Source organism: Cibotium barometz, chromosome 45 (genome assembly GCF_041138505.1).
Source record: "Cibotium barometz isolate CiBa-2024 chromosome 45, ASM4113850v1, whole genome shotgun sequence".
NCBI classification, from domain to species: Eukaryota; Viridiplantae; Streptophyta; class Polypodiopsida; order Cyatheales; family Cibotiaceae; genus Cibotium; species Cibotium barometz.
In genome coordinates, this window is record NC_141090.1 from 21,048,809 (window position 1) to 21,064,014 (window position 15,206).

General features: G+C 42.9%; 1 protein-coding gene across 1 annotated transcript in view; it reads left to right on the forward strand.

The window, feature by feature from the left end:
- The first annotated feature begins 7,751 nt into the window (after positions 1-7,751).
- EMB3142 (nuclear pore complex protein (DUF3414)) overlaps positions 7,752-15,206 on the forward strand; it is a 96,242-nt gene continuing 88,787 nt past the window's right edge. Inside the window, exon 1 of the mRNA XM_086783137.1 lies at positions 7,752-7,997. Within this exon, the coding sequence (XP_086639263.1) occupies positions 7,857-7,997 (141 nt within the window). The 5' untranslated portion in view covers positions 7,752-7,856. The remainder of the gene's footprint in view (positions 7,998-15,206) is intronic.

A 15,206-nucleotide genomic window follows, 5' to 3' on the forward strand; every position in this document is an offset into this window, starting at 1 on the left:
GATGACATTGTTTACACTTGTGTTGGTGATCACGCATATGTAGATGATACACATGATGTTTATAGAAATGTTGATAGCCTTGAGGAGACATATCCTACTTTTGGCGATTTTGGCTATCGTAGGGATCTTACACATACTGTACATGCTGACAATGATGTATGCATTGGTAGTGAGTATGTGGATTTTGAGAATGATACTTATGTTCATACGAAAGCTAGCTATGAGGGGTGTACCTTCGAGTTTTGTGGATGCCAAAGTGATTTTATCTATGGTTTATGCGATTGGGGTATTCATTTTTGGATGCGTCACTTGTCATTTGAGATGCATGGTGCATGACTATGTGGTATGCCATGGTTTTGGTGTATTGCCCTTGGTGGATGATGAAGGTACTCTTGCACATGGCATATTAGAATTATGTTTTGGATTGATGGATATACCGAGATGCTTTCCTTTTGACCCTGGTATATGTGGTAGCCAAATTGTACGGGTTGGAGATTATAGTAGCTATCCTTTTGATTCGGGTGGCTACTTGTGCTTGAGGAGGTTTGGTGTCGGTCTGTCGGTTTGCTTTTTGATCTGGGAGATCAAAGATTTGATAAGTTATCCTTAGACTATCTTTGAGGAGTCAATCGGTGCATTAAAATAGTAATTATGATTTGTTGAAATTTTTTAAAATGAATGTGAACAGCCCTATACATTTTAGTTTTGGATGCGTAATGCATGGAAGCGTCATGAAGTGCATATGCCATTATGAAGTACATGATATGGCTTAATTTAAGGGCATTGGGGGTAGTTTACAACCATACATATGTCTTTTTGGCTCTAACATACATGGCTCATGCATGAGCATGCTACTTGACATGAGTCCTTGTTGATGGTATTCTCCATCCATGTGAGTTTATACATGTATACCTACGGTTTTGAGGATGAAACCCCTTGGTGGGTGGAGATGGTTTGTAACAAAGTGGAGGAGACTTAAGTCAATTTGGGGCCAAAGTCAAGGGATGAAGGGGATGTGAAAGGGGCCAAGGGTTAGAACTAGGGTTGGGCATGCCTATGGACACTTTTAAGTATAGTGTGAAAGGGTGGCCTAGTACATAAGTGAATATGGGCCCTAATCTCTTTTTAACCTTGATAATCACTTGAATATGAGAAATTGCCCTTTTTTCTCTCTAAACCTAGACTAATATCCCTAATCTAGGCTAATTAAAGGCTAATCTAGATGTTGCTTTCTTTCAAACAAATGATGAACACAAGAGTCATTAACACGTCTGATTGTTTAAAGAGTGTGACAAAGTGATGATGAAGCACCTTAGTTTTCACATTCTACTTAGTGTTATTGGTGATTTCCCAAAAAAAAAAATTTAGAAAATTGACACGTCTGATTGTTTAAAGAGTGTGACAAAGTAATGACGAAGCACCTTAGTTTTCACATTCTACTTAGTGTTATTGGTGATTTTCCAAAAAAAATAATTTAGAAAATTGAATTAATCTTTTACAATGTAACAAGGCAAATCTCTATAGACCTTAGAGAAGGAATTCTAATTTCTCAACACAAAAATTAGAGCATAACATATATTTGCACAAATTAACGCATAAACCTTAACAAACCAAATTAAATAGATAAGAGAAAGATGGAGAATAGAGTAGAAGCAACTGTCGACAAAATATTGGGTTAGATCTCCCCTGGGATGAGCGTGGCCCTTGTACCACTCACCCATATTTATATGTATTAAAAAAAGCTCTTGCTTTTCGACGAAAAGATAATTCAAAAAACAAAGCATAAGTGCTTTTGAGTTTATGAAGGTGCAAGCTTAGCAAAAATATAGCAAGCATTAATATAAAGTCTTGGGCCTATTTGGTATGTACAAAGGTAAGAGGCCTTAGCCTTATAAAAGGCACATTTAAAATAAAATATCGCAAAATAGAATAATGGGCTTCCACATAGAGGTTACATGAGTGCTTTGTTCAAGCTCTCAAAATTTGAACCTTGTTTTCCAGCTTCTCCTTGAAACAAGAGGTGGGACCCCTTGTAAAATTTAGAGCCCTTTGTTATGGCTCACCCTAACCCTCCTTGAAACACATCCAAAAAGAGCTTACCTGGTGAACCGTCTGTCGTGTGAGGATCTATCAAATGGCCGAACTCGTAACCCTTGAGGTCTCCAAGCTTTACAACTCCTTGAGAAGCAATTTCACCGTGTCTCCCACCATCACGAGTGTTGTCACACCGCCGTGTTGTTGCACTACGGGTCCTCGTCCCTCCTCTCACCTCACTTCACTTACACACACTCACTATTATGCAATAGGGAGAGAGATTAGCAAGAGCAAGGCTCGATTGCACAATGGGAGAGATATGTTATATTATGAGAGAAATTTACTTATACACATGACCATACGTGTTCACACTCACTTAAACTGCCGACTGGGCACTTTAGGCTCATAAGAGGCCTAATGCTATTACAATGACTACTCTCATAATATATCCATGAAGTACATCACTTAGGACTTCATCCTAGCTTGCTACCACACGCTCTTGAAGCAGGAATCGCCATAAATACTCCATCACACCATTACGAGCGCCCGTCCAAGTTATAGCTTTGGACACTATTACTTTATATCTTGAATGTATGACGCTTTGGTGTATCTACCATGACTCCTTGATGTAAGATAATGGCGTTAACTCTTGTTAATCCTAGAATTGGATTAACGTTCCCCCCTTCCTGATGGCGATCGCGTCCGTGTGATCGCGTTAAATAAAGACCTTTGTGTGGGGAGAATGAACAAGCTTTGGCGATGGCGATGGCTTTGATGTTAATGGTCTTTGTTCCTCCGGAGGAAATAAGAAAAGCTAGTTAATGAATGAAGAGGTTAGTTGTGTATTGGGAATTCCTAACGGGGTGGGGGGTTTTTGCGAATGATTATATTTTTATATTTGTGTGAGATTTTTTTTTTGGCCCACTTTGTTTTTGGCAATCATCGGCAAAGTTACGTGTGATTTTTGTTAGTGGGGACACTAAGAGATGTTAATAATGGGAGAGAAGAGAGAGAATGATCGGGAGGAACGTAGACTTAATCATTAGAACGAGATGGTGATTCTCAATTCCTCATTTAATTCATTGAGGTGTCATTCATCATTTAAAGTAATTGGCTTGTGATGATGTCCCTTTGTGTGGCAGGATTCTTATCAAATGTTGTTGAGTAGGATCTGATCGTGTCTTGTTCTACTCATGTGCTTTTTATGTTTTTATGCATATTTAAGTGCTCTTAGAAGTAGATTTACATGAATTGAGTAATTTAGACTCTTATCGAACTGCTTTGTGTTGAATTAGCCACTTGTTGGTGAGGATTGAAAGAATTACATTGACTTGCGAGGCTAATATAGAGATCTTCACTAGGGATTGAAAATCATTGAGTTGTGAAGATTTTGGCGTCGTTTGGAGAGGTTTGTAATTTGAAGTAAAATTTCAGGCGATAGGTTGTACCATTGACCAAGCTTTTGCCCACCATGGCCCCCCCATCGAGAGATGTACCTGGAAGTTGTTGATGGTGAGGCTTTGGTGCAACTGTTCTCCCATGCATGAGTATGGATATGTACTCATGGAGCAAGTGCTACATTAATTTAGCTAAAATAATAATAAGCAATAAGCTTAACAAATATATAGTGGCTATTGTGTGATATGGCTTAATCCGTGATGATGCTTAAATCGTGAAAGTGCAAGTTCTTTAGCTGTGAGATGGAACTCCTTGAATTGTAACTCCGTGAGATGGAATTTCGTGAATTTGCAGATTTTGACTCTTTTTTATTTTATTTTATGGGTCATCTAGGTCATGACTTGCAAGCAACAGCTTCTTGTGTGCTCATTTCTCACTTCCAGAGGGGTGGCAAGAGCATTGTTATTTTGTTCTTGATGTGTCTTGAGTCTCTGTATTTGATCTTAAATTTGTTGCTAAAATGATGTCGAGGTAGTAGGGAAGACTGCTGATTGTTTGCTTGAACAGACAAGCTTTTGTGTTGGTACTGAGAATGCAGGAGAGTGGTTGAGGGGTTTGCTTGCTATTGCTTGGCCCTCCATTCTTATCAAACTATAGGTGAAGTTGTTGGGGTTTAAGTCGGTGGGGGTGAGGTTTTCTTCACATTGTTCAATTTTGGCAGCCATATGATGGAATTACCATCATAATATCCTTGTTGTTGAAGTACATGCATAGGCACCCATCTTTGATGAACACTGTAATTTGGTTGCCGATGTGCTTGGTGTTGAGGATTTCTTGTTTGTGTAAGCTTAGGGGACTTTGTGATGCGCTTGGGAACCCAAGCTTTGGTATTTCTTTGGTAGTACCCTTGTGCTTGCAATAGTGTTTTTGGTATCCACACTTGTTGCATTGGTGTTCTTTGAGGAACTCACATAGGCTTTTGTGGACTGTGTTGTGGAGTACTCTTCTTTTTCCTTGTCTTTCGAGTGCTTCATTGAGGAAGAGGTTTTGACTGTTGAGGCACCCAAATTTGATTGGCACCTTTATAGTAGCCTTGAGCTACAAGTAGCCGCTTCTCCACCCACATTTTGATACTATTACGATATCGAGATTGTGGGAGTCTTGGTGGAGTTTTCTTTTGGGGTGATGTGGAAGGTTTGGGGCTCTCCTTGGCTTTGGTTGGTGTCGAGGCTGCAAGTTTGAGACTCATGGGCATTGTTGATGATGATGAGGTTAGAGTCTCTTGTTGAGTGGCTGTCGATGATGACGAGGCCTTTGAGCATGTGGTTGTCTCCTTTGATGAGGTTTGTCGATGAAGATGCATAGGATCCAGGGCCTTTCCTTTGAGTTCCCTACTAGAGATAGATGGTTTGGCTGTGGGAATTTCTTCAGGAATAGATGTTGATTGCGAGGTCTTGGCATGGAACTTTGTATAGGTGAGGATGGGATTGAAGGAGTAGATGCTTTATCCGAGTCAGTCGTTGACGCAGATGGTAGGTCATTGTGTAGAGGGCCTTTTATGGAAGAGGCTTGTATCCTTTTGCGTTCAGTATCACATATATCCATTAAAGTTAGATCCTCTTCCTGGTAGTATGGTATTGTCAACTTTTTGTCGTTGATCGTCATGATGACTCTATCACTAACAAAGCACAGTGGTGCTTGGGCAGCAAACAGTCCATTTATGCCCCAAGATTAAATCTACTTCCATCACATCCTCAACCACAAAAAACTTGCAAGTAAGGGGGTTAGTTTCAATATACATTTCAATATACATTATATGTTTAAAGTACCCCATACATGGCATGTTCAAATCTTGTGTAAAGTTAATCCTTTCAAGATGTGCCGTGAGTGTTGATTGACCTAACAAATCCCATAGCTCAAGGGTCATGAGATTGTGTTCTCGTGTTGGATAAAGATGTGCTTGAGATGTGGTAATTTTATTCGCAATTTCCAATCCAACCACAATCATAGGGATCTTTTCAGTAAGATATGTTGGAAGTTCCGGCTCCTACAAGAGGTTTCTACTTCCTGTAAATAGCAATTGTACATTGCTTGCAGGAGTGTTCAAGGTGACTATTTGCCTGGATTCATCTAGTGAATACAACGATTCACTTATCCAAGGTCCACCAAAGATGACATCATACTCAAGGGAATCTAGGGTAACATGAAATGTAAATTCCATATCGCCACCCATCGGTTGTTTGAGCAGTGTATCTAAAGTAACCTGGAACTTCAATGTTTTGTTCATTGGTTCTTTTTGCAAGACTATTGCTTGTTGGGATGAGTTTAGGTTGTCCCAATGACACCCAAGTGTCTATTGTCATGATGTTATGACTTGCTCGAGGGCTAATCAATGAGCGTTTGCGCTGAACATCATTGCCTGTAGGGAAATCCAACCATACCATGATAGAATCTTCCAATGGAACCATGGGTGTTTAGGTTATTGTTTCAGCTTCAGATCATGTTTATGTTTCATATTCCCATTCACTTTCATCCTCTGTTTGGATCTGAGCTTTTTCAAGAGTACCCAATGCGTACATTGACACAGTTGGCCCTCTGACAATTCTTAATGAGGTCTGTTTGGAAACTTGTGAATCCCCACAGTCTTGGTTTATGTAGTTCGTTATGTTCTTGTATAACTCAGGTTGAGCCATTAAAGGTGCAAGTGTTGATGTGATGTTGGCTTTATTACAAGAGAAGAGCATTCCTCCGAATGAGGTTTTGAGAGATTGTTTTAATCTTGTAAGGGAATTATCGATTCCTCACGTGCTTTTTCAAGCCTATAGTTCGTACAGTCTATTTCAAATCTCTTCTGTAGAGAGTATGTCTTCCTCTTGAAAGGGGAAGTGGTACTCCTCTAGGTTTTGTATATTGGTTGCTCTTTTTGAGATTGGCATTATGAGGCTCAATCACAACCGGTGACCCTGTAAGATATTCAACCAAGCTAAGCATGCTCTCCTGAGCTTGCTTTTTGCATTCCGCATATGTCATGTGAGCATTATTATCCATTTTGGGGTGGCTGGGTGGGTTCTAGTTTCTTGATTGGTCTATGTGGTGCATTGAGCGAAGAGTAAAAACTTGCTTCATCCTCACTTAGTGATGTATTAGAACTTGTTTCAGTCTCTGATTTTCTTTGGTTTGTCGGTTTTTTCATTATGTTTACCCATGCGACGATATCGAATTTTCTTTTGGGTTTTTGTGTCCTGTGTCGCACGTATGGGTGTTGTGGTTTGCGTGGTGGTCTTTGAGGTGGATGATTCTGCATCATGTATAGCTTTTGGCTCTTTCGTGTTTATGTCCCTTTTTGGGTTTATGTCCTCTACAAGCTCCTTTTCTCTGCCTTTTAGCTCGACCTTGGTTTCGATAATTTTTTGTCCCTTGTTTTTCTTGGGTTTAGAAGGTTTTGTTTTCTCAGCTTCAATGGGTTGATCTTGAACTACTAAAGACAAAGGTTATATTTTGGTAGAACTTAGGAATTATAAACTCATAATGATGATTGATGAACTATGTTATCTATATAGGCCTGTATACGTGTGGCCCCCCCCCATGACATGACCGCAACGGTCCGTGGTCAAGTTGGTGACACCATTACTGAGTAGGCGTGACTCGTAAAGGTATACTAGAAATTTCTTTTCAAGGGGCTTTACCTCCCACGACCATGATCTTGGGCCTCGTTCGGTTCCCACAGGGCATCCAAGAGTAGAAGTATACGTACTCCATGTGTAGACTGTTATCTCAATACTATAGTAAAGTGTACCTACTCCATATGTGGATTGTTATCAGAGATAACGGTCTAGTGTAGCATACAGGCTATTTGGCAGTGTGTCAAATCTAATCCAAATCATCTCTAAACCATTTGGCCTCCTAGGCCATCTCTCAGTATGAATACGGGGATGTTGGGCACTCGGGTTACTTAACCATGACTACTTCTCATAATGGGAGTTGTACAAACATGAACTAGCCACTGGTGCCATGACAATACAATATGAGGGTGCATGGAGCATTGGTATCCAGCAGAAAAATCCAAGAGGTGGGCATGGAATGAGACGTAAGCGCATTTTTGCTGTTTGTGGGACCCATCTTAGGATCTTTGACACACAAGGTTGATCTTGAAAGGTGTTCAAAAAGGTCACCCAAGTTCATAAAAAAAACCTACAAACTATACACAACGAACCTACAACATTCCATTTGTAAATGTGAATTTTGTTTTCAAAAGATTTTTTTTCTTCTAATTCTACAAATTCTATAGAAAAATGTTTTATCCCCGAGACGTGTGAACCTACCCTAAGACAACAAACATCAAATGGAGGGAAAACCCTGAAAACCTCCTACAGCAAAGCCAAAACAGCTTCATAGCTTGAGCGGGCTTGGCTCGTGGGACGGCCATGGTTTCCCACAGGCAGCTGCTGCAGAGCGTGGAGGCCGCCCTGCTTGCCGGACCTCGACTTCCAGCCCACCAGCGCGCTGAGATCGCCCACCTCCTCCACATCTCGCTGCCGGATTTCCAGTCGTTCCTGCAGTACCCTGTAAGCTCCTCTTCCGGATTCTCCGTCAAATAACATTTTTCTTGTTGGGTGAATTTTGCGATCATCTCTCTCTCTCTCTCTCTCTCTCTCTCTCAATTTTCTTTTGAATTTGTTTAGTAGTGAACAACATTGTATAGTATTGTGGTGATTATGATGATGGTGCTCGGGCTTGGCGTGTGTTGTTTTTTGCCACTATGTCCGGTGCCAGTGGGCCAGGCTCATCTGGTGTTTTTAGGAAGCAGCCTGATTATTTTGGTCCATTTTGCCCTTTTGGAAAGTTGGAAACCCCTCCATACTGATTTTCCCCCCTTCAAATCCATTCCATGTTCTTTCATCAATGTCTCTTAAATTAAGACAATGTTTGATTGGTATAAAGTCAATTACTTTTGGATACGTCAGCTTCAGCCCCACCTCAGGCTTCCTCTTTTTAGCTATAAATTATAGTCCAGTCATAAATAGCCACATGACTCTGCTTGCTTTTCCTAATCTGAGGGCTCCCCTAATCTTGTTGGATTAGTCCCTAACCCCAAGGGCTAGCTTTTAGGTACATATCACAAATCGAACATGCCACAACAGATACACCCATGCAAACCTTGAACAGTCATCAATGAATGTGACAAAATGATGGTGTCCTCATAGAACCCGTATGTCACGGTGTATAAACTGTAATTTTTAGACAACACTCGCCAATCCATCCTTAGGAAACAGTTTCCAATGCATTTTGCCCAAAATACACCCCTCACAAACATGGCCAACTGGTGGCTCCAAATACGGCATATTTGAAACCATTTGAAAGCTTCAAACTACCAAAGTTCACATGCCCAAACCGAGCATGCCACAACTCTGCATCTTTCATTGCAAGAGTATTGGTAGTCACTTAGTATGCACTTGCCTCTCATATCTATCTAGCTAATATAGTTGATGGTATAATGTTCCAGATGTCATGATCAGATGGTCTTTCTCATGATCATTGACTGTACATTTGTCATCTTCAAAATTCACCACTAGATCTTCTCTAGCAAAGTTAGAAATAGAAAGTAGTTTCTTTTCAATTCTTGGAACATGCAACACATCATGAAGGCAAGGTCTCTCTCATTAGCAGCAATGAGTACAATCTTTATGACTCCCTTCACGAGATAAGAAGAGTTATTTGCACATGAGACTCTTTTACCATATGGTGCTGGCCTTAAGCTGATGAGCAGGTCCTCTCTGGAGATAATGTGTCTAGAGGTACCACTGTCAAAGAACCAAATAGTATCAGAATTCTTTGACGCACTAAGAGGCATGTCGTGCTTAGAGGGATCATAACTGCATATGAGAAAAGCCCAATCATCCTGCGCAAAGTTTGTAGACACCTCTTCTTTCTTGGCACTAGAATCCTCTGCAACTACATTGCCAGATGCTTCTTTTTCTCCTTTGCAAGTCTGATGTAGTGACCTCGCTTCCTTCAATAATGGCATTTGCCCTTCTTCTTGGGTTTACCTACCCAAATATGCATCTCTAGTCTCATTTATGGCATGATACACGGCGTCCAGAGTGTCCCAAGCTTGTTTGGCAGTCTTGCATGATGGAATATGTGGTATAATTGACCCCTTAATCGACAAAACTATGAGAGACATGGCTTGTGCATCCCTTGTATTCCATCTTCTTTGCTCTTGAGTCTGAGTAGGTGGTTCATGTGGTATCTGCACTTATGGAGCACGTCTCCCCTCAGCTCTTCACGGTGTTGCAAGCTATTGGGTACAACTGACGTGTATAGAAACCCTAGCTGTATGGATATAACAGTATGAACTCTATGGAGGAGGGTGAGGATGTATTGACGGGTACACACTCGCAGGTGTGTAATGACGAAATTCGGGCTGAGACAAGCCAGGTTAAACCTTGGGCTTTGATACCATTGTTGGGTATTGAGAAGGGAAAGAATGCAAACTCACACACACACAGAGTAGTCAACGTGTATGAGTTGTGGAAATGAGAGCACATTTCTTTCTTGGGATAAGGTGCAAAAATAGAAGTACACCCTAAGTACAAGAGTAGTGACGGTGGTCACACGTGTCACTATCTGAAAGTGTGTTTTCCTACAATATCATCATCCTCATCCATCCAGAATACCTAGCAGAGGTGAGTCTATGACTACTAGCTCTCCAACAATATAGAGATACTCCCACGATGAGCTATCGTGGACTTGGGGCCGTGGATATTGAGTGCGTTGTAGCTAGGTGGGTTGAGGTAAGACATGAGGCGACTAGACCTCCAGGGTAGATATGTGGGCATAGGTAACCTTTCTAGATCCTCGAATGGTGCTAGGTGATTCCAATGGGTTGAGATGGGACATGGGGACGGGTAGACCTCTAGGGTGGATCTGTGGGCATATGTACCTCTAGATTCCAATAGGTTGAGGTGGGACATGGGGGCTAGACCTCCAGGGTGGATCTGTGGGCATAGGTACCTCTCTAGATCCCCGAGTGCTGTTGCCATCCTACATTTGGAAGAAGCTAGTGATATTGTGGATGTGTAAGCTAAGGATATCTAACCAGATGATCCGATTAGTGTCTTGACGGGGTGAGGCGGATGACGGCGGCATCTAAACTAAACTAAAACGACATTAGGCGATCCATGGAGTCCTTGTGTGAGAAACCAATTAGTGACCCTCAAATACCATACGTGATCTCTGCTTGTTGTGGGGAGGACTCCCAAGCAACCCTTGATAACCTGAGTCTATCGGGGGTGTGGAGGCGATGTATGTACGTCACCATATGCAAAAGTGCATCTACCACCTAGGGGGCTTTCCCACACACTACCATAATGATAGGCTACAAGGCACATGTTGAACATTGGGTCAGTGAAAGTGACTCCTAGGTATATGTAAGGTGTGAAAATACCCCCCCTGGATCTTCTATGTAGGTGAAATGATGTCTGGATGCCACTGGGTGAGAGGTGTTAAAGATCATCACCTTGGTCTTCCCAAGGTTAACCATAAGATATAGCTGCTCACACAGAAGGTGTGCAATGCATCCAAATGCCTATAGAGTCCCTTGGTTCAATCTGAAATACACACTGTCATCTACATATAACAAGAGGGGGACCAAGCTATAACATGCGGAAGCTTACAAACGGGGAGTATAGTTTGATAAATACCTTCAGCCCTTGGTTCTTGACGATAGCACAATGTAATGATAAATGAGAGTGCAAAGAGAGAAAGAAAGAAAGTTTTATTAAACGTCTTCAAAAGACCCAATGGGTCTATGAGACCAAAAGTGATACAATAGTGTCCATGTAATCTTGTCATGATACAAAATAAGACAATGAGTAGAGCTATGAGCTGGGAATGTCAAATCCAAGCCAAATGATACAAAATGGGGTCATCATCATCATACAGCGTATGGAGCTAACCCCCCAGTATGAGGAGGGGACCATCAAGGATATCAAGCATGGGGGTAGCATGCAGAAGGCTGTGTAGATCGGCTAGGCGTGGGAAGGTGTCTCTATGCCTCTCCAAGATCTCCTTAAGCTGGGGTTGATGTTCGTGCTGTTGGCGAGGTCTAGGGAGTCTAGGACATCAGGCTCGTAGTGCCGTGGCCCGTCACACCAGAGTGGGGTTTGGTGGGAGGTTGGGCACTCAAGAATGTGTGGCTTGATGAGATTGTGGGTATGTCGTCTATGGTTGGTGTGGCGTCCTCTTATGGTTGGAAAAATTGAGTGATGGTCGCCTAGGGTTGGGGTGGATATCTCCTATGAGGTCTGAACTCCCTAATCAGTGAGTTTGTGGCGATGAAGCTCTAGTAGAAAGAGGCCTAGGCATCGTTGATCTGGATAATCCATGATCTTGGATAAGCATCCAAACCTCTCTCTCAAGAGACAGTGGAACCTCCCTTGGATCTCATAATATATGGTGCATCTGCATATGGAGTGTGCTCCTCTGATGACCTCCCTCTAGCATATAGTGCCTCCCTCTAGCATATAGTGCAAATCCTCTCCTCATGAGGTATTTGCGTGGCTTTCCCTGTTTCTATCCTTAGGCGGTGTGATGACACCCGAAGCTGGCCCAGTGTAATCCGCATGGCATGTGACATGTATGTGTCAAGTTATTTGCCCCTTAGTATGAAACCATCCTCTGTAAGCCTCATGAAAGTATCCATGTAGTACTGCCGTTTGTGTGAGTGTCTCATGTCTTGTGATCCAGGTACCTTGTTTGCATAGTCCGAATAAATCATATCTAATCACCCGATTCTTGTCATCTTGAGACATCATAATGAATGGGGAGTCTGTTCACAGTTCGGTTCATATTGGAGTGGCAGGAGGCGACCCTTGCCTCGTGAACAAGGTGCATACTCTGATAGAATGCACAGCGGAAGATGGAAACGTAGGGGGAGAGAGAGAGAGAGAGAGAGAGAGAGAGAGAGAGAGAGAGAGAGAGGAAACACAGGTGTATACCTGCTCTCAATATCACCAAACAAGAATACAAGTCCCGAGCAAGAGGGGAGAAGTTCTCGTATGTGAGGGATTGCAGCAAGCAATGCAATGCAATGAAAAAGAGTGAGGGGAGGACCGGCTATATATATGCCCATGTAGAGGCAGCCGACTAGACCTCCACGACTAGGGTAAATGCCCAAGACTCCATAAAATGGGGAAAAAAAGGTGGGAAATGATGTGAGGGGTGACCAGCCCCTCTAGCTAACATGGTCAGCCCTAAAGGCTAAAATAGGACCACACAAGAAGCCAACAGCAAGGGGATGATGATGTCTAACACCCCCTCTTAGCACCAGATGCTGAGTGAACTCCAAGAAGCCAGAGAGGTCGTCCTCGATCATAGATGAAAGACTGCAGGAATAGGTACCAAGAAGGCTCCACAAGCAATCTCCTCAGCAACTCAGCTACAAAAGCAACATAACAAGCTGCTAGGTACACCGCTCCTTTGGAAGAAAACAACCAAGTAGGCTGCAACATTCTGCTCCAAATAATGGTGCCAAACCCAAGTGTAAGAACACTCCCCGAAGTCGTATGTCGTGTTCCACCCTAGAGAAGGTATGAAAAACCTCAAAACCAACCAAGACCAGATCTTGTAGATAATCAATCCTGGGAGAAGCAGGCTACTCCTCACTGGAACCCTCTGAGTCTATCTGCGCAAACTTTGTAACAAGAGTTGCCAAATGGTGAAAAGAAGCATCCTCTGAAAAGGTCGGCATTGCAAGATGTAAAGACTCTGTAGAAAAGATGGGGTCCATTTGCTCAAACTTCGTACCATGAGTTGCCCAATGCTGTACATAAGCACACTCCATTGAGGTGGGCATCACTAGATGAAAAGACTCCACATCCCCCTCTGAAAAATGATGTCGTCGGACTTGTACAAGCCCAACCTGATTTTGATCCAAATCCAAAAAACTCTGGAAGTACCACTGTGCTCCAGGCACGGTTAGCAACCACAAATACAAAGCATCCCACCGGGTCCAAAAGTCCATCCTCCAAAACAATAAACTTGCACACCGCATCAAACCCAATGCAAAACTGGCAGCGGGAGGGGCATCCTCAGAAGCATCACAAAGAGAGGCAGAGGTAGACTCCTCGCAATGAGGAAGGGAAACAGGAATATAAAGTGCAGTGGTAACAAAGTCCTCAAAAGCATCACTGAGAGCAGAAGACTCTTCTATAAGTAGAATCAGATCCCAAGAATCAGCAACACACGGGTGATCCATGTGAAAGGATCACACCTCGTAGGCAAAACACCCTCCTTTCTCTGCAAACACTGCAAAGAACACAGGCTCGAACAAAATAAACTCTGCGCAGGATCTTTGAAAAGATCAGTACTCTCCTCCAAAATCTGTAACCTCTTGTCACAGAAGAAAGTCTCCACAGATACAAAACAGCTTCTGAAACTGATCCTCAAGTGAAGCAGCTGGAGATGGGCCCCCTCTGAGTGTAGAAAACTCCTTGGGGAAGCAAAACGCAGCCAAAACACTGTTGTCCAGCAAAAAACAGCACTCCACCGCCAACAGAAGGCAAGGAACATGAAGAAACTAGGTAATTGTGTAGGCCAGGAACAAAATGCAAGTATAGATGCTCCAAAATCAGCTGATTGAAATCAGAATTCAGTGTCCTCCTCAAGTACCACCAAAGCCACAATCCACACAAAACCCCCTCTGCATGTGATATGTGTCTATTGGAGAAGAAAACGCAGCCAACTAGAGGGCTGCAAGCCACCAACCAGGTTCCACACCTCATATGAGGAAAAAATGCTGAAGAGAAGGTACCTTCGGGTCCAACGGAAGAAGCCCAGGTGAAGGTAGAGCTACCAGCAAGATCAGGCCAGAAAAACGCAGCCACTAGGGCTGGAATTCTGAAAAAAATGCAGAGGTAAAAGGCTGTAGACAGGGCAGAATATGGAAACACAGAAGAGTATGGTACCACCAAGCCTCAGATCAGCTAATCAGCATCAAAAAACCTGTAGGAGAAAAAATGCAGCACATATGCTGCTGCTGTCCTGCACAGAACAGGCTGACGACACTACTAGGATAGATGCTGATGAAAACTGCTGCAAAACACCTATAGAAAAAAACGCAGCACACAAGGTGCTGCTGCCCTGAAACAGAGCAGCCGACAGGTGAAGAAGGGATCTCAGGGGTCAAAACCAGTAACGGATGACCTCAAGCTGCTGTGGAGAAGCGCCTGGAAGAGGCAGATTGACCAGCAGCCAGACTGAGAAGAAAAACGTAGGAGGGAGCATCCAACACTGCAAGTTACCGGCAGTTTGATACCATGATAGAATGCATAGCGGAAGATGGAAAGTGGAAACATATTAGAGAGTGAGAGAGAGAGAGAGAGAGAGAGAGAGAGGGAGAGGAAACACAGGTGTATACCTGCGCTCAATATCATCAAACAAGAATACAAGTCCCGAGCAAGAGGGGAAGAAGGCCTCGTATGTGAGGGACTGCAGCAAGCAATGCAATGCAATGTAATGAAAAAGAGTGAGGGGAGGACCGACTATATATATATTCCCATGTAGAGGTAGCCGTCTAGACCTCCACAACTAGGGTAAATGCCCAAGACTCCATAAAAAGGTGGGAAATGATGTGAGGGGTGACCAGCCCCTCTAGGTAACATGGTCAGCCCTAAAAGCTAAAATAGGACATCACATAGGAAGCCAGCAAGGGGATGATGATGTCTTAACATACTTGGCTATACCATGACTCGTGCCCATTTGCTACTAGCCGT